Here is a 20,765-nt window from a genome sequence, read left to right as displayed (position 1 = left end):
CAAGCTATTTTTTGAAAAATCATGATTTGTTTTGCAAATCTTTGAATATATATATCTTTAAAGCGATACATTTGTAACTCAAATCTTTCAAAAATAGCAGATCTACAAGCTCATAACGCGGCACTCGGAATTTTTGAATAGCCAAAGTATAAAATAATGGTTCAAATGGTTACACAGATTCCCGGTTTTAATGTATTTGAGCCATTTGTGCCCCAGCGCAAACATGTCTGGGTAGTGGGCCATGTTAGTGCTGGACAACACAGTCCGCTGTACTGTAAGTGATAGGCAGTTGACATCTGATCCTGTGCTCAAAGCTTGAGCTGCACTCAGTGTTCTCAGTGCAGTTAAACTGTGTCTTCAGAACAGATTCTATATTTTACACATGTGAAATCCTAAAGTAATAAGCTTTAATTCCTAGATTACCAGCTTACATTACATCAATCAATCCATTGTATTTATGCTTAATATTTTTTATAAAATTGTATTTTATTTTACATATTTACAGTACATTTTATTTATAGATATGTAAAGACACTTTACATATAAAGCAGGTCAAGAGAAGCCGCACAGGGGAGAGGAGAAGGACCTAAAGCAGGGGTTCTCAAACTTTCTTATACCACGACCCCATATGTTATGGGATTTATTTTGGCTATTTTATGCCACCCGCTCCTATTGAACATAATTCCTAAGTAAATCGTTTATGAACAGAGCTAAATCAGTTTGTGTGCCTCAGCAAGTGCTTGTGTGTGTTGTCCTGTTGCTGCTTGATCTGGGTCGCTGTTGGAGGTGGAGCTGTGTGTGTGTGTGTGTGTGTGTGTGTGTGTGTGTGTGTGTGTGTGTGTGTGTGTGTGTGTGTGTGTGTGTGTGTGTGTGTGTGTGTGTGTGTGTGTGTGTGTGTGTGTGTGGAGTCAAGCCAATAGTTTGATTGCTGGCGACGACCACACTTCTTTTCCCCTTCTTTTTTTTTTTTTTTTACCGTTTCTTGATAATAAAAAAAAAGTCATATTTTTTGGTTGCCACTGCGCGACCCCAAAGGCACCTTCCCGTGACCCCACTTTGGGTCGCGACCCATAGTTTGAGAACCGCTGACCTAGAGGACCTAGGATATTCATTCTTCTATTGTTGTAGATTTGTTTGTTTGTTTGTTTGTTTGTTGCTTTGAGAGGATATGGCCATTTGTAGCCATGAGGTCACGGTCTGAATGCACACAGTGAGGAAGGAAATTTGATCCTTTCAAGAAAACAAAAAAACTAAACAAAAAAACTTTGATTCAGTTGCATACTTCGCTTTACCTCCTGACTTCAGAAACCAGCGCTGAGAATGGTTTCTCCCAGGCATACATCTTGATGATCCGGATTCCAGACACCACTTCGTTCATGGTACGGATTCTGTTGTCAGTGAGGGCAGCAGTTTTACTCCTGCAAGGGAAGGCCGGGCGGAGGGGGGGGGGGGGGGGGGGGGTTAATGCATTTTTACACATACATACACACTCACACAGAGAATGGAAAGTGAGTTGGGGGGGACTAAACTGAGCTACGAGATTTTAAAGTTAATGAGGGATACTTTAACTCAACCTCAACCTACAAATCCAACCACTGTCTTATAATCAGTAACACAGTATGACTGTATAAAGCACAAAAAGTGCCAAAGTAGGGCAAAGATTATATAAAGTCAAATTCCCAGAAAAGTGCTATACTAGACTTGACTGTTGCGTAACGTTGACCTATGCCCCCCGGCACTTAAAGAAACAATGTGTCCAGGCGATACTGGTGGTCTGGCCCATTGCTACGTCTCATGGTGTATTTGACATTACTGCAGACCATTTCCCATAGCATACCGTGGTTTGATTTCAGTACGGAATGAAAATGAAAACTTGAAACAGAAAAGTCATGTTATCATTATGTTTAACGCATTGTAAAACGTGGATAGATTAGAAAAATCTAGCCGAAAATAGTCCCTGGAGAGAACATGGATTCATGAGATGCAAACATCCACGACTTCTTAACCACACAAGTTTGGTAGAAGTTTGGTACAGTTTTAATGACAGGGGAAAAAAAGTAAACAAACGCAAAATCTAGAAATAAATCCAGTAACGGAAGAAATGTCTGTTATACGATATACTGTATGGCTGAATCTGTGAACATGAAATGACGTGTATTGAAGGCAGTATGGTCCTTTAAGGACAGCATTGCTTTATCTCAGTCTTATGAAAACCAAATTGAAAGATTTGGAAAAAACCTGGGTTACTCTCCTTTCAAGAAGCTCTTCTAGGGCTTAGGTTTAAAGGAACATTTTGAGGTTGTTAACTCCCCATACGAGTGGTCCAGGAGCCCAAATTCATAACGAGCGATGTTGTCCATTTTGGCGGACGCCCACCGCAGTTCCGAAACGGGAGTACACGGTGTAGAGTACCGTGGTGTAATCCGCTTATTCATATCACTCGAAAATACTTTTTTCTATGTGTCGTGTAGGACCTCAGGGAAGTCACTGCAGTATTATTGTCACACGAGAGCCACCATAGTGTTGTCAAAGTAGCTTTTGCTGAAATCCTGTTTGAAATCTCTCGCGAGACTCCCGGAAGACCGTCTACCCCAATAGCACCCAATATAAATAAGCGGATTACAACACAGCCTGTATACTCCCGCTTCGGAACTGCAGTGGGGGTCTGCCAAAATGGACAACATCGCTCGTTATGAATTTGGGCTCGTAGACCACTCTTATGGGGAGTTAATAACCTCAAATAAAAGGTAAGAAAAAGCCTGGAGCGAAATTCTCCTTTAAGGGCTTATGGCCACGGTAACATTGGGCATGTAGCGGTGAGGTTAGGCAGCAAGGGAATGGATGTAGGGAATAGGAATCAATGGAAGGTGTGTCTGTGAGTTACCTGAACTTGGAGAAAAGTCTGCCAAACATAGTTTGCGTGGGCATCAGGATGAGGAGGACCGCCATGCCTGCCAGGCATGATGGGCCGATCTCCACCCACAGCAGCCCTAGGACGGCTGCTGCCTGGAGAGGCCCCACCCACAGGAAGTGCAGGAAGATGGTCACCTGTCCATAAAAAAAAAATCATAGATATATAAACATAAGATACCTCAATGGCCACTGTGGTTCCATAGACTGTAAAAACATATGATATGGACGAAGGGAGCGGTGACATCACCCATTGGCTTTTTGAGGCCACTATTTCAGCTTATTCAAATCCGCCATATTGTTCCCAAAATGGAAGCAGAAAACAAATGCTATAGAGACACATGGGCGCCTACAAATTCACACCCACAATTGAGACAGCGCAACCACTCGTGGTAAGGTAGAACAGTGTACAGCAGGCCAGCCCATAGAAGCCACTGTAATTCAGCAGTAGTTAGCCTACTTCTAAAATAATCCTACATGAACTGGAGATGATTGTTTCCAAATGTATGGGGTGTCTTTGTCAACATATCGTCTTGTTTTCTCAATAGATGATGTGTTTCACATAATTAATTAATTTGCCACAATCTCTACCTCTTCCCCCTGGATGGTAATGGGCAAGAGGAGGACCGCCAGTACCCATTACCATCCAGGGGGAAGAGGTACAGATTGTGGACTCCTATAGGTTTCTGGGCGTCCACCTGAACAAGGATCTGGACTGGAAAGACAACACAAGTGGCTGTCCACAAAAATGGACAGAGCAGACTGTATCTCCTGAGGAGGCTCAAGTCCTTTAATGTGTGTAGCAGGCTATTGATAATGTTTTACCAGTCTGTTGTAGCCAGCATTCTGTTCTATGCAGTGGTATGCTGGGGGGGGGGGGTGGCATCAAGGCCTGTGAGCTGAACAAGCTCAATAAATTCATAAAGAAGGCTGGCTCTGTGGTCAGTCAGTCGCAGAGAGGAGGATTAGGGACAAACGTTTCTGTTTGTCTGGTAGATTCTTCATTTATTCTGTCGCATTGTACTGCTGTAACGCCTCAATTTCCCTTCGGGGATTAATAAAGTATGTCTCATTTCATCTCATCTCATGAATGGGTTACCCTTATGTTATCAGAGGGGAGACGGCAGACAGACAAGTAGTCACATTTCAGTGACATCACTGTCTTTACGAGTGGCGACTTTGAAGAGGGGAATTCCCATTTCTACAACCCTAATTCTTTCCTGATCTAACCTAATCTACCAAAACAGGACGAATACAAAAACCTGGCTTCCGTGGCCCTAAACATAACCAGGTTAACTTAAATTTGTCACATCAGACTGTGTGAACAAATACTTTAACAGAACATAAACTTCACAACAACATACTTTTTCACTGAACACAAAGAGAGTGTGTGTGTGTGTGTGTGTGTGTGTGTGTGTGTGTGTGTGTGTGTGTGTGTGTGTGTGTGTGTGTGTGTGTGTGTGTGTGTGTGTGTGTGTGTGTGTGTGTGTGTGTGTGTGTGTGTGTGTGTACAGCACTACTTCAAGTGCTGCCAGAGACCATAGGTGTTTGAAGGCTTTAAATAGTATTCTCCAACCAATCACTGGAAGCAGTGGTGATTGGTGATTAGTAAAACCAGTATAAGCCCTAGAGGCATACCCTACTTTATCATCAATTTTAAAATTAATGGGATCATAATTTACAAAAACGCATTTCATGATAATTGAAAGATGACTTTAAAATAGAGACTGAAATGTCTGAAAAGTATTATTGACAATGTTTACAAAGGCAATAAAATCAAGTGTAAAGTCTGGTCAAATATAGTTGATGATATACAGTAGGATACATGATTAAAAACAACATGTGGGTTTTCATACCAAAACCCCTTATCTTACATAGATAGTTAAAGTAATGGTTATAAAACAGAAATGAGTTTTAGTCTCTACTTCTAATACAACTCAGGCATATTTCTTGCAGTGCAGTTTTGGCAGGCTTCCCCACATATATGGGGGTGGTGTTGGCGTGCGGCCCCACTGGCCAATGAGTCATCTATGTCTATGGACATAAATACTACACCGCACTGGCCATTGGGGTCGTATGTCAACGTCGCCGCCATATAAGCTGAGCCATGCCTTAGTGGCATGTACAGTAAGTACCTGGAGAGTGGAGAGTAAAATGTTTGTTTTATAACCATTACTGTTACCAAAGTGTTGTGGTATGAAAACCCACATTTTATATTTGACCAAGTATGCTATATCATAACTGACTACATGTGTGGAATTTCTACCAAACTAAACTGTGTGAAAATCTGTTCAGAATTCATCGAGGTATGATGATTTTAATTGTGGAGAGATCTCCTGCTTTAAACAGACACATGGGGCATACATATAGTACATTATGATGTATGGCTTGACCCAGCTAATATGGCAGCCGCAGTGAACAGCAGTGGCCAATGAGGTATCTACTTGTATATAACTATGAAAACAACATGAGCATGTGGAATGTTATCAGGAACGCAATCATAATAATCTACCATCATAAATGTGAGAGACATGGTGACTCAGGCTTGGTGACTAAAGAACTCAGTGAGGAGAGGTAAGCTAAAAGTGTAAAAAAAAAAAGATATAGTAGTGGCTGAGGACAGGCATTTAAAAAGTGTAAACAGGACACTAATGACGTACACAATTATTATAACACCGATCCAACATTATCACAGGATTTAAGAATAACCCAAACATTGACAGGTGACATAACATCACAGACTACAGCCAGGCAGGGGATGAACATTCCTGTTCATGGTAATCTAAAAGCTGTGACCAGTCAACAATGACTTCAAGTCTTCAATCCTGAGTTGGGGAGACACTGGGGCAATCCAAGCACATGACCTTTATGCAAGGTGTACTTAACAGCTCATTGTCGGGGGAACAGAATGCCCGAGAGCTGCAGAGTTTTCACCGCAGGTGTCGTACCCACTGATTAAAACGAAACTCAAGACTTTAAAGTGGAGAAGCTGGCACAGAGCCAGCTCAGCTCTGGGATTCTAACCTCCAGCTAGGGTGGGCCTGTTTGTGTGAACCGAGTTTGAACTTGGGACAGCGTAAAGACAGTAGACACCACACATATCCTGAGGTGTTCAGTAATGCTACAATTCTGGACAGAAACTTTACATAAACATAGCCTCAAATTTGCCTTCAGGATAGTAACTTCTGATTAAATTTAAGTCTCAAAAAGCGGCAAAAGAACTCCCACAATCCAGCTAAAACTGCCGTTTCATGTATTTTTGCCCTGATAGCAGCGAGGCTCAAAGGATGGCAATGTCGGTCCGTTAGTCCACCACTTTGGTCCAAAACAGTATATCTCAAAAGCTACTGGCTGGATTGCTGTGGACTTTGCTGTGCACCTTCATGGTCCTTGGAGGATGAACACTAACCATTTGAGTGACCCCATGACCTTTCCTCTAGCGCCACCCTCAGGCCAAAATCTAAACTCTGAACACAAGATATTTCATAATCCAACTGTCCGATTCCAGTTCAAACAAACCCTTCTGATTTTTGTGACCCCATGGCATTTTCTCCAGCTCCTTGAAATGTAGTCAAGGGAAGCTGTGCTCATATGAGCTTGGCATACCTCATCAAACTTGTTAACGTCGTTGGAGAGGAGGTTGACAATCTGACCCGTGGTGGTTTTCCCCATTGCAGCACTGCTGAGGCACAGGGCCTGAAGGCAGACAGATGTCACAATTTACAAATCACAAATCAAAGCAATATTTAAATGAGCTTCGCTCCTGCAGCATAAGTGTGCAGCTTGATTTCATTGTAGATCTAACATATTGGGTGCTGACCTTTTTGTAGATCATGTGACACATGGCCACTCTGAGCTTCATGCCTGCTCTCTGGACGTGGAAGAAGTACAGGTGATGGAGCACAGCCAGGACCAAGGTGGAGAGACACAACCCAGCAGCATATCCATAGGCCGTAGACAGGCTCCCCGTGTCCTCTGGTTCGTAATTCTCAAAATACTGGATCATTTTCCCCAAGAACACTGGCTGGATCACCTTAATGACCTCCTGATTGTTGCGAGAGAAAACAGAGACCCGTGAGAAGACTTTCTTTTTCCCAAACAGCTCATGAAGTATGACATTTTGAACATGAACTCTTCAAATGCTCGTGTCAAGTTATTTGTGTAAGTAAGTGAAGTAGTAACAGATATGAGCAGAACCCTCTCGCTAGCAGAGATATTTATTACAGTTTGTAAAGAAACCAAACAAAGAATTAAAATAAAGAACAAATTGTTCATTAATTACACACTTTCAACCTGGCATCCCTATTTTGGGCATGTCATTATAGGTGAAAATTGCAGATCTGCAAGCTCACAACGTGTTGCTATGGGACACATTGTGAATCAGCTATTTTCACGATTCATCGTTCAACGGGCAAAAAGTGAAGACTGAACTGGGACTTAGCTGTTCTAGAGTGGAGAAACTGAAATGTGTGCTTGCATTTCTTCTGACGAAGCTAATAAGCATGAGGGAGATGATTATGAACTGAAGTGAAAACTAATTGTGTTGTGTGAGGGATGTTTACGTGATAAAGTAAGTATGGCTAATTTCTTCAGACCATTACTGAAGGGTAGTACAAACAATGACCAATGAAGCAGTGTTAAGGAAGGACTACTTTATTCCATTGTGCCTCAAGTAGGGAAAACACAGTAAGATTAGGCTAAAGTGCAGTCAGCTTGATCTGCAGGGTTTCACGTGGCAGTGGCACACAGCAATAATAGCCTGACTGTTCATAGCGCTATATTTATAGTGTCACAGGCTAGGGTAATTAGATAACAAGAAAGTTGAATACAATGTCTTATGGAAGCTTTCTGTGACATGTTACATGCAGGAAAACTTAATAGATTTTCAACGTAAATCCTATTGTTCTGATGTGAAGAAATCAATAATATAGTGCAGCAAAAAATACCCTACATCTTGGTGTCTGATGGTATGCAAATTGATTTATAGGTTAGGACTTTTTCATCACACTAGAACAGCGACATTTAAGAATAAGAATAATGCATCCTCTTGTGATTTAAATTGCAACAATCCATACAGTGATGGGTATTTTTTGGATTAACAACACAGTCACAGACCTCAATCAGCGTAAAGATGCCCAACACTGCATAGGACTTCCAGTAGCACTGAATGATAACTTTGGTGAGTTTAGGTGACCTCAGCTCTTTGGCAGCTTTCTGAACTTCATAATCCCAGTACCTGTAGGGGAGAAGGTTTCATGTCACGTGGCTGTACATTCAGGTTAACGCCTATTTGAACTAATATTAAAGTTCCCCTCCAGGCAGTTTGACTTCCTCTGTTCCCTTTTTCTCACTAAACCATGTATGATTGTGGTCTGATTTGGTGATTGACTCTCACAAAAGGTCATGCAAAGTGAAAGTGAAAGCGAACACAGCAACATCTTACAGCATAGTGGAAAATATTAAACAGGTGAAAAACCCTAATTGAAGAAACATATCAAGTGGCGATTAAGTCGACTTGGGAGAAGCATGCAAAATAGGGCTCTAAGTGTAGAAACCTCCAGTGAATGAATGCCAATGACACTAAAGATGACCGTGGAACAACCCAGTCATCAATGTCTTGCTCTGACATACGTTAGCCAGATCCTCCATTTAGACCTGAGGCCGTTTCTAAAAACGCCTTCTAAATCCTGAGCCACGTTTTCTGAAAAACTTCAAATATTTATAAAAATAAATAAATCAAAAAGTAAGTTGCTATATACCGTACATAGCAACAACAACACCAAAAGGGGTCCCCGGATTGAAAGGTATAGTTACATATAGGGGTTCCCAGTCTAAATGGGTTAAACTATTATCAGCCGAGTGGAAATAATTGGAAGTGGAATATCAACAGTTAAAAATGACAATAATGATCACCAAGGAACCATATTACTAATGACTAAACACAGTCAATGAGAAATGACCACATGTCTCATTCATAAAAACGTTCTTGGATTAATTCTTTAACTTAATAGTAAGGTAATTTCCCATGATATACTTACGCCCGATTCATATAAAATGCTTAAGACAAAACAAAATTGTGTACGGTCACTTTAAGAAGTGGGATTGTGTCTAAAATTATCTCAAATTTGTGCGCACATGACCGCAGTTTAAAAACATTTTTGCCTCTGGAAGAGGACCAACATGAACCATGGAAAACAACAGAAATTGAACTAACACCTATAGCCCCTAGGGAAATTAAAAGCACAAAGTCTTTATTCGTGTGGGCCTGTTTGTCTGTAACAGGCCCACGCGGAAAATGCACCTACAGTATCTAGCTGTCAAGATACAGAGAATAGCCTGGATCACTGTGGGCAGGCCTACCAAACAGTACCTGGTCCCCAGGTATGTCCCCATAGCAAGGAATCCCACAGTGGAGATTACGACAGGTATAGGTACGTATACAGCACATCAGCACACAAATCTAACAAAGCGTTTCTTGGGAAATAAAAGTGATTCCTAAGCTATCCATCAACCGCCATCATCCCAATAATACAACAATAATTGGCATCAGCAAATTGTGATTATTGTTGTATTATTGGGATTGCAGGCAATTATTGATGTTACACCCGTCCCTTATCCATTGGTTCCCAACTGGAATCACTAGTGTTTCTGTTGGCCATGAATACAGAACTTAAACAAAATAACACAATAATTTGTTCTTTGTCTACCACAGCATCTTGTGCACAACTTTTGCGTCCCAACCCACTTGTTGAGAAGTGGCGTCACAGATGTAATCCAATGTGAGTGACAAAGATGCCATAGTTCAATTACCTCTGTAGCTCCTGTCCCAACCTCTGAGAGCCATCCTCTTGTAGCACTTTATACATGTCATCCTCCTCCAACCTCCGCTTGGAGCCGATACGAAACAACGGGTTCAGCCAGCTTATAATACCACAGGAAGAGAAAGAGGGACAGATATAGTAAGTACATAAGGAAACACAAACAAAGACAGACAGTTAGAGAAGGGGGCAGACACCAAATTGAGTACTGCAACAAAACTCTGCAATAAACCGGGTTGATTTAGTCAACATGATCGCCATGGATTGTGCAGCCCAGATACCATGTTTTAAAAACGTTAAAGTTTATTTTGTGTCATACAATTTAGGCATTTAGCAGACGCTCTTAATCCAGAGCGATTTGCAGTAAGCAAGGACAACACGAGGTAATACATCAAATGCATAGAAATAGTCTTCTAGGATCATAGGTAAACCAAGAACCTATCATCAGTCTAAACAGTAGAATATTAAAAACAATCAAAACTATACACACACTATAGGATGCCAGGTCTACAAATGACCTGGCATCTGTCTACACAACATGCCATCTAAATTACATTTTAGCCTTTGCATAAGCCTGCAAGGTCATATAGGCTAGGGCAAGTGCTACGGGCTGGTGGAGTCTGTAGGGGTGAGTCTTCAGATTACGGTTGGAGATTGGGAGTGAGTCTGCAGTTCTAATTGCAATGGGGAAATAGATAGATAGATACAGCTTTATTGATCCTGTGGGGGTAATTCAGTAGTTATGGGTCAGTACAGTCCTATTTTACACTTTCAAAAATGGGAAATAGCAGATTTACAATTAAACCTATAGATCAGGTATTTTTAAACATTTAAAAAAAGATATCATGACAATACAATATTATTGTCACAATATCGAAAAGGATATTATATTATATTTGATGGGGGAGGAGGGTACCAGAGGTATTACGATAACAAACTAAGAAAATAATTGCTCCAAGGGAGGAAAGGGGGGTGGTATCTAAAGTAAAACTTTTTAATGATGCAAGTCATACTATCAACATCCAATATTCTCTGTCATGACCCTGGGTAGGGGGGAGAACCAACCATGCAATATCTTATACACAAGAAGACAAGAGTCTGTACATGTAATAGGATTGTAATTGACAGACAGTATGATTTCTTAATAAGCAGTGGATGGGTGTTTGGCTTCTGCTCAGGTTTGAGTAGATAGACTTGTTCTGAAAATGTGCTGCAATAATGTCCCATTGAAGAGCAAAAGTGTGATCAACCAGGCGTTTACCCATTGGTGGTTCCTACATTAACACGCTTTCTCCTGGGGGTGAGAGTGGTGTGTGCGTGTGTGTGTGTGTGTGTGTGTGTGTGTGTGTGTGTGTGTGTGTGTGTGTGTGTGTGTGTGTGTGTGTGTGTGTGTGTGTGTGTGTGTGTGTGTGTGTGTGTGTGTGTGTGTGTGTGTGTGTGTGTGTGTGTGTACTCTTCGGTCACTAGGCTACGTCAAATGATTCAGCAGGGAAATGTCACTGGAAATTGGCAAACGAAAACTTGGGCGAAGCCTCCTTATCACGCCATCACAGGAGGCTAAATATGACACTGTAAAAAAAACATCTCGCTTTGAAACTCAAGGGCAAAGAAAAAACAGAAACAGTTCATTTTAAAAAACAATAAATCTTTCAACACTGCAGTATATTGTCGTGTGTACCGTTGTTGACTTACCAGAAGAATACCTGGGAGAAAAGACTCGCCGTGGCCGCGGGGTTCGTCTTGTTCGCATCTTTCTTCAGCTTCTCCATCGTGTTCCGAACTTCTCGGGTACCTTCCACTTATGAACTGCACCTATTCTTCCTGCTGGACGGAAACGACTTGTTGTGTAACTTTGTAGTAGGCACATGTTACACTGCCCTGTCTGCCTGTCATCTACTGTGCAGTGCAGTCCAGTCTACTTCCCCCCAGGCTGAAACGGGAGGCATGCGTTAATCCGACAGACCTTTTCTCCGACTATGTGGCATCCGCGTGCGGTTAGGGTTAGGGTGAGGGTTTGGTTCGGGTTTAGTATTGGAAACGCCGCTGTTATGTGTGTTTCTGTTCCCTCTCTCCACCGAACATCTTACGTCCCATAGCCCGGAGGGCGGTCGCGTTGTGATTGGTTTAGCGGCAATAGCCGGTTGCTAGGACGATAGATAGATGCCGGTATTGTTTCCATAGGAGGCAAGACATAAGGGACTGGGGAGCGCTTGTTTTCAACTGAGGCAATGGAGGCGCGCCGTCTGAAGCAGACTTGAGCCACAAGAGGCACCGCCAAGCGAGCTAAAGTGAGCGAGTCGCCATGTCGAGGTTGGGAAGTCTGCTTCAGCCGACTCTTCGCCGTCCTATAGTTATGTAAGGGACAGAATCCAAATCCCCTACTTTCGTATGTCTGACATGTCTACACCAGCTTGATAGATAGATAGATAGATAGGTATTAGGTAGACAGATAGATAGATAGATAGATAGATAGATAGATAGATAGATTTTATATAATTCAAATAAAATAAAATCTGCCCCTATCCAGCTGCACTTGATCTAATAAACTACTATCACCAGTATATGAATGTATATAATATATATACACAAACTATCGACAGTGGATATGATATACTGTATGTGCTGCCTGCTGGCAGAGACTTTGCTCAACCAAGCTCTGATGATTAATTAACCTCTGTCAGTTCAGCATTAGGAATCAATCAATCAATTAGAAGTAGCCAGGCAACTATTCCAAAATCTCCGAATGGTACAACAACAACAAAAAAGTCTGGCTCGCAAGACTAGGAAACTATCAATTGTCTACACAGGTTGCTGATCCAGGATCTAGAGCAGATACGGAAACGGTGTGTGCATGTATGTGTGTGTGCAAATTCCTGGATACGGAAGGTGAGTTATAGAGTAGGCCTACAGATGTCCTGACGTCACTCGTTCATCCCCAGGTTCGTAAAGTAATTTTGCTCTGGAGAATAACATTGGGTCATCTTAGAATCGTCTCATATAAGAATTGTGGTCCAAAAATAAACAAACTGTCCTGGCGATATTGTCAGGGAGGAGGTTCTGTATCGTTTATTATAGTCAGTCACTTATATTTGATATAGTCTGTTTCTGGCGAAAATGTAACTAATTCGGCGGAAGTAACATTATCGTTTTCTCACCGTCAGTTGATGCTTCATATCCATAAGAGTAAAACCACCAGGGTCATTTGTTTATTTTTGGAACACAGTTCTTATTTGATGCGATATTAAATACGTCTATGGGGATTCAGAATGGGGGTGGAAAACCGAGAACCAGGTAGGATGTGTAAATTACGTCAGACTTCGGTCCTATATAGACCGATGGCCAGGATTTCCACAGGGTTTTTTTTTAAATCCCCCCCCCCCACCCCCCCCTCACTTTTTTTTTTTTACAATAGTGGAAAAATATTTTTTTCCTCACAAATCTTTATTTATAACAATCATCATGTCATTACAATACAATACAATACAAAGCAAACAACACAAACACAAACAAAGAAGTTGTGATTACATCAATACAACAACATCAGAGCCAGGGGGATTTACTAACAGAAAACATTTAAGAGTGAACACAAAAGGACAGTTCTTGCAGCTTTCTTATTTTTTTGAGTCCTATAAATTGTTTTAATGTACTGCTTGGCTTCAATCTAAAAAAACAATGACATGAAAGAGGGTTTGGAATAACTCATTTTGGATTTATGTATATGAAATTTAGCTAGAATAATGATCAAATTAATTATGAATACCATACTATTATTATTGAAGCCAAACAGTACATTTTGCCAGTAAAGACAAAAGTCAGAGTCAACATTGTCAACAATTTACCGAGATACATCCTTCCAAAACTTGTTAGTGTGGGTACAATTCCAAAATAAGTGCAGCATTGTCTCTGGGCACACTTCACACAATGAACAGTTCACTCTTCTGGTTTTCATACTGGGGAACAGGGAAAGCCTGGTGACGCAAGCTACTGTAACAAAACCAGCCAATCACCGCACGACCAGCCCTCCGGGTTATGGGATCTTGTTAGCAGGACAAGGGACAAGCCAAGCCTCCAATTTCCTCCTTGACTTCACACGATTGGTTTGAAAACAATTAACTCCGCACGCCATTGGTTTTGATGTGTAATAACTTGTACACAGCATAGAGTCAGGAGTTAGGGCTGAACTGAACTCAACCCTGTTGACTCATAAGAAGGTGAAAGGTTTTACACTATTCACTATCTGCCTAACGAAGGGCAGGTCAGTTATTCAGTCAGTCATGCAAGGTCAAGCAATTCCGCTTCATATTTGTAGACAACACATTTGTTGGTAAGATTAGGCCTACAGCCTAGCTCAGTAGTTCTCAAACTTTTTCGTGCCAAGGACCCCCAAATTGTTATATTATATTTATTATATTTGGCCACGGACCCCCTCATCTGAAAAGTTTTGTGCCAGAGGACCCCCCCCCCCCCATGGAGAGAAGATGGATCAATATTTAAAAAAATAGCAGATGCAAGCTCGCAGCGTGGCACAAAGTGATACGCTGTGAGCTTGTAGATCTGCTATTTTTGAATAGCCAACATATAAATGATTAAAGTTGTTAAAATGATTGTAACACTACATTGACCACTTTTGCTGGGGACCCCCTGGAACTAGCCTGGTTCCAGACCATAGACCCCGCCCACTCTCTGAGTGAGCAGCTTCAGGCTGATAATCAGGCTACCCTGGAACCCCTCCAAGGACCGCTGGGGGTCCCCGGGCCCCACTTTGAGAACCAATGGCCTAGCTAATTACTCTGGATATACAAATATGCTGTACTAATTAGTGTACCAGTACTCAGTACCAATACTACTGTACGTAGTAGTGAGATATGTAGGCCAGATAAATAGGCCTATGGGGATTGGGGAACAGGACACAGCCCACGACACAGCCTACCATGGTAACTACATTACCATGTAATGATGGTCCATTGTGGAACCTTGGGCCGTCAACCTTTACTTTATAGAGTGTGGAGCACAGTAAGAAGGAAGGCCTTGATAGCCACAGCGTTGATATACTGAATGTAATAGATAAGAACTTCAGAATTCTCCAGGTGCTCAACCGAACGCTTGTTTGCATGCAGACCTAGATGTGGAGCGATTTGCCTTCGTGATATATCAGGTCGTATTGTTTTAATATCATTAATTTGCTGTTCTTTTATTCACATAGTATAGAGGGAATCTCCCTTGTTTGTCAATAAAGATGCCTTGCGCATGTGAACGGTAATTTCTGTGTATGTCGTCTATAAACTGGACTTTAGGGTTCATTGAACCAAGTGACAGGAGTGCCACGGCACATCAGTAACAAGGGGAGATTTTAACAGTGCTTTAGTTTAGATTACATATAGACTAGTTGCACGTAACTAAATGTAACATAGGGACATTTAGATTACATACCCTAGTTACCATGTAACTAAATGTAACAGAGAAATGTAACAGTTCTTTAGATTACATACCATGCAGTTACCATGTAATTAGATGTAACAGAGAAATGTAACAGTTCTTTAGATGACATACCATGTAGTTACCATGTAACTAGAGGTAACAGAGGGAAATTTAACAGTTCTTTAGATGACATACGCTGCATCACCTGCATGGCCTCATGTGGCCTCAGAGTTGTCATGGAAGGAAAAGGTTGCAGTCATGCATACCGTGCATTAACCTGTAACTACAAGTTAATCTATAAGTCCATCTTCCCTGAAACATCCACATTTCTGCTTAGGTTTATGGTAGCCTATAGTACAGAATCCGGTAGTTAGATAATAACTAAATTATAAGCCGCCACCCCCTGCCCCAATTACATTTTGTTCCCCAGTACCTATATTTCTTAGTATTGGTACATACACTTAATACAAACGATTACACCATAACCCTGGAGTAATTAAACTGTACATTGCAGGCTATAAAATCAAGCATGACCAATTTGTTTATTTCACACACTCTCCTTTGTGCAAATTTCCCCCCACAAAATTGACTAACATGTGGCTTCAGTCAGTTACAGTAATCAATCCCTCACTATGACCCAGTGGGAAAGTCAAGCCATCAGCAGCCACATGCTGACTGAACTGAAACAAGCAAAACCAGAAATCCAACTAAACTAAACAAATGTTTAATAGTCAATACTGACAGAATGGTGCAGACATCCAGTTTCTTCTAAAATGTATCTAGTATATCTGTCCCTATCTGATCTCTCTCTCTCTCTTACACACATACACACACGCACGCGCACACGCACACGCACGCGCACGCGCACGCGCACGCGCACGCACACACACACACGCACACGCACACGCACGCACACACACACACACACACACACACACACACACACACACACACACACACACACGCACGCACGCACACACACACACACACACACACACACACACACACACACACAGAGTATATCAATATACACACTCATATTTACACGAACCCACATAAAACATACACACACACTCACACAGGAAAGAATATCCTAAAAATAAACAGCAGGCCAGGTGGCTCCTGCACTAATATAAAAGTCCTGCTGAGAGAGAAGTGCCATGCCCGGTTTCCACCTCCCCCTCTGTTCCCACTCTCTCCTCACCCCGACCCCCATAGCGGGCTAAATCTCATCTCCTCAGAGGATCCTTTTGAGGCATTCCATCCGACTACATACAGTGGTTCTCAAACTTGCATGTCAAGGACCTCCAAATTAATATGAATTTGGCTGCGGATCCCCCATCTGAAACTATTTAGTGTCAGGGACACCCATACAAGACATGTGTCGTTAGAATCCTATATTAAAATTGCCTAGAGGGTGGGTGGACGGTGGATGGTGGATGTCACGTCATAAACTTAACATGCAGACTTGCGAGGCGCACCGTTGCTCCGATCCGCATAACATTTGGCACAAACACTCTTCAGGGGTCTGCCATGACAATAGACACAACCCAGGGGCCACATCAGGGGCCATGGAGGCCCCTGGGAGTCACATGTGCCCTGTTGCTCCAATTCACACCAAACTTGGCACAAACACTGTTCAGGGGTCTGCCCTGCCATTAGTCACACCAGGGGCCACATGTGGCCCCCAGGGGCCATGTTAGGGGACACTACAGCAGTGTCTAACATTTCAAATGGCCAGAACTTGTTGACAATTGCTCTGAGAAGCACAATATAGGACTGGATTTGAAGGCTGTGTAGTGGCCTGAAAATCTTCCCAAAAAATCTTCCAAATTCCTTAATTCTTTTTTGAAAGTAACAGATATACAAGCTCACAACGAGTTCACATCGTGATGTGTGGTGAGCTTGTAGATCATCTATTTTCAAATCGCTGATGTATACAGGGTTAACCTACATCCCCTGGAACCCCCTCATTTTGCAGAACAAGTCCCAGCAACATTTCCCTGCTTATATGTTTTATTCATATAAGTAGTGAAATGTTGTTGGGACTTGTTCTGCAAAATATGCTAACAGTAATAACGTAATAAGATATTAAAGAAAAGAACTGTCATAATAATGTAATAAAAATATACAATAATGATAAAATACTGGATCATGGATGTAATGTAAGGACAAGTTAGGTTTAGGGTCTTGTCTAGGTACAATAGCTTACAACAGCTTAACACAACATTAATCTCAACAGACAAACCAGTCTTCACCTGCTGACAGAAAGAGGCTATGTTATCTAATCTAGAGTCCTACCTGCAGAAGTTTACCTAGCAGGTGGAGTTTCTTGAGAAAGGGAGGTGGAAGATTGATTAGTAGGCCAGCCAATCTAAGCCAAATAAAGGCCCAAAATAACAGAATAGTAATGTGATATAGTTTTTATTGGTCCTAATACCCTCTTACACCATAATATTAAAAGTTTTCCTTCATGGATTTAGTGGAAGCTTTGGGTCAAATGGTGTTCAATATTGGAGGGTTTATGTAAAGTTATCCAACATATTTAGTGTCTTTTCTTGAGTTTTGGGGGTCAATCTTTCCCATAAAACACCATTTTTTAAGAGAATATGTACCCCAACACCCATTTGTTTGCCACATTTGGGACTTACAGTTTGTGCTACACTGCTCCTAAATGGAGTAAAATTATCTAAACCTGGTATAAATGGTTTCTTATAGACATGTACATACATATATACATGCATATATAATATATATGTAGTCGAAAATAACTCAAAAAGAGGCCATAAGTAGTATAAATCAGGTCAGATTCCATTTAGGCGCCAGAACGGGCACAGACAGAACGATCAGACAGAACACCTATTATTTTAAATTGCTGGTTGAACCTTTTGGGAATTATGTGTATTTTTTAAAGGCACCATTGTGACATCCTGGTAGTAAAAGTTAGATAAAGTTGTGAAATTGTAACTACTGAAACGGTAACAGGCTCAATAGTTGGACAGCTGACAGCTAAGTAGTCAGGGGACATTACATAAATCTTGGAATAAATAGCTAGAAATAGAAATTCCTTCACCAGAGTGGTTGTAAAGGTGTCCAGTAACACCTTTCAAAAAGGTTGAGATTCAGCTGCCCTAGGGGAACACATGACAGCTGCTGGAATGTGGGGTACCTGCACAGTCTGAGTCGGGGCAGAATGTAGGTAACCTGACGCTGCCAGATCCAAAAAGCTTGTACCGCCCCCATCTGGCAGAGTCAGGTTAGTAGGACCCACGTGCAGGAGAGACAGAGGCACAACAGGTCGGTTTAAAGGGTTTATTAACGGAGTACAAACAAGGACTGAACACATGCTCAAACTATAGGCAACATAAGACAATAAACAAGAATACACAGAATGCAAACAGAGGGATTAAATAGACAGGGAAAAAATAAGACACAGGTGAACTCAACAGACAATCAACACTGGGATAGGCTGGGGGACTAATAGGACACAGGAGGAGAACATGACTAATCAAACAGAATCAGAATCAGAATCAGAATCGAGACAAAGGCCCGAGGAGCGGACCGTGACAGTACCCACAACCTTAATATGCAGAGAAGGTCAAAATGTAAGTAGCATGTGAGAGAAACCACTGGCACCTGACCAGTAGAGCACACTGGAGCACCTGTAATGAAAAAGATACCATGGATGGAATGAAACTGAGTTAAGTTTGAAAATCGAAAGCACTTTGGCGTGCCATACAAATAAAGGTGACTTGACTTGACTTGACTTAAAGGTAAAATACACACAATACATAAATACATTGTTTTAAAAATCATTCAACTCAAGGGCCTTGTAGTTGGTGAGCATATTAGGTAATAAATAGTAAGTTCTCCTCATACTAAAGATAGAGCCATGCAGACATGTCACCTCTGTTTTAGTGTAGGGTACTAGGGACAGCTGATGAAGCTTCTTTCATCAAACAACAGGTGTGTAGCCACACCCACGCCTAACTCAAAATAATTAGACTCGGACAGAGGCATAATTTCAGAAAAAAAGTATGGGTGGATTATGTTTGAAAAGACAAGAAAACGCATATCTATAACATTTGTCACATGTATGGATGTGCATGGATTGAGATGCACTCAGCGCAGCGTTGATCTGAAATCAGATTAATCTGTAAAAATGTTCATTTTTGAGGTTAAATGTGAACACTGGGGGTGGCAATTGCCATCCCCTGAAACCCCAAATGATGCCCCTGGCATCCACACAGATTAATGATAACGTTCTGCAAACATATTGAACGTGAGTGTGCGTGATGAAAGTGATGCCCTGTCAATTCAGATGGGTTACGATAAGACTGGCTGTCAGTCTTTCTGTTGTTCATCAAATTGCTCTGAAAGTGATGCCAACACCATGGACTCTGCCATCCACTCCTCAACCACCAAGCTACCTCCTTCACCACCATGACCCCTCCCATTCCTCAGCCAGGTCTGGTGATGCCAGGTCTGGTGATTTTCGAATTGCAGCCTCCTGAAGGTGTATCTTTAGGGCAGTTTTGAAAGTGAGTAGGGTTTTACACTCCTTTACTCCTTTTGGTAGGGCATTCCACATTGAATAGCATGAGAACGAGTTCATTCCCTTTGTTGAGCCAAATCTGGGTTGAACATGATTCGTGGAGCTGCCTCTGGTGTTACAGGGGGATACCAATGTTGTGGTGTATCTTGAAGACCAGGTGTGTGTGTGTGTGTGTGTGTGTGTGTGTGTGTGTGTGTGTGTGTGTGTGTGTGTGTGTGTGTGTGTGTGTGTGTGTGTTTCAAGGCGTCTGTCAATTATTGAGTGGCAAAATATATTATGACTTATGACCAATAAATAAAGAGCTATAAAATGCACTAGCATTCCACACTATCAATTCGTTGTCATGTTGTGATAAATGCAACAGCAGTGATACTTCCTCAAGGTTAGGGGTGTGAGTTCAAATCTCACTGTGAATTCCTTCTCTTATTTTTTTCCCCATTTCTCTATCATCTTCATCTTCTAGAGTCATCATGATTCATGATCACAGATCACAGATGTCCGTCTACAACTCTGGGTCGAACACCCGGCTATGAACATCATAATGGTTAACCGCCACCAGAGGGCGACAGATTTACCGAGAGAGACACTACGACCTGAAGCTAGTGTTGCCATGTCCGCTTACTAAAAGCCACTTTGGGCTTGTTTTTCTGTAAAGTTTCTTGAAAATATTGGTAGTTGCGGGTTGCGTTTGCTTATTTAGGCTTGCTTCCAAATGTTTTAATTATTATTTAAACCAGTGGTTCTCAAATATTTCCATGTCATGGAGTTAGACCATAGAGTTAAAAAAGAATTAGTTAGACCCCCAAATTATATTTAATGTATGTATTTGTCCTAGCACATCATGTTTCAGGGCTAGTATTTGTCCCTAAGTCAACCCCCATCTGAAAATGTTTCGTGCCGGGGGAGCCCCGTACCAGAATGTTTCAAAAAATATTCAAAATATTCACATTTTATTTGCAGATTTTTTTAAAACAGCCAATGCATATAGGTTTAAACTAAGTGCTCATGTGGCCTTAAGTTGTTTCTTTAAGGGTTGTCTTCCTAGACCTGGATGCTTTTTTCTC

The 20,765-nt window shown here is 41.6% G+C and overlaps 1 protein-coding gene across 1 annotated transcript in view; it reads right to left on the bottom strand.

The window, feature by feature from the left end:
- The window catches only part of LOC311053302 (ATP-binding cassette sub-family C member 4-like), a 41,886-nt gene extending 30,159 nt beyond the window's left edge, over positions 1-11,727 (bottom strand). The window contains exons 1-7 of the mRNA XM_084068763.1: positions 11,421-11,727; positions 9,721-9,831; positions 8,026-8,146; positions 6,731-6,955; positions 6,517-6,606; positions 2,885-3,048; positions 1,293-1,418 (exon numbers count right to left, since the gene is read on the bottom strand). Coding sequence (XP_083924889.1) covers positions 1,293-1,418; positions 2,885-3,048; positions 6,517-6,606; positions 6,731-6,955; positions 8,026-8,146; positions 9,721-9,831; positions 11,421-11,497 — 914 coding nt within the window. The 5' untranslated portion in view covers positions 11,498-11,727. The remainder of the gene's footprint in view (positions 1-1,292; positions 1,419-2,884; positions 3,049-6,516; positions 6,607-6,730; positions 6,956-8,025; positions 8,147-9,720; positions 9,832-11,420) is intronic.
- Between the last annotated feature and the right edge of the window lie 9,038 nt (positions 11,728-20,765).

Source organism: Gymnoscopelus microlampas (genome assembly GCF_963454915.1).
Source record: "Gymnoscopelus microlampas genome assembly, chromosome: 1".
NCBI lineage: Eukaryota > Metazoa > Chordata > Actinopteri > Myctophiformes > Myctophidae > Gymnoscopelus > Gymnoscopelus microlampas.
Note: the sequence above shows the minus strand (reverse complement) of the source record. Positions and strands in the feature narration are given on the sequence as shown.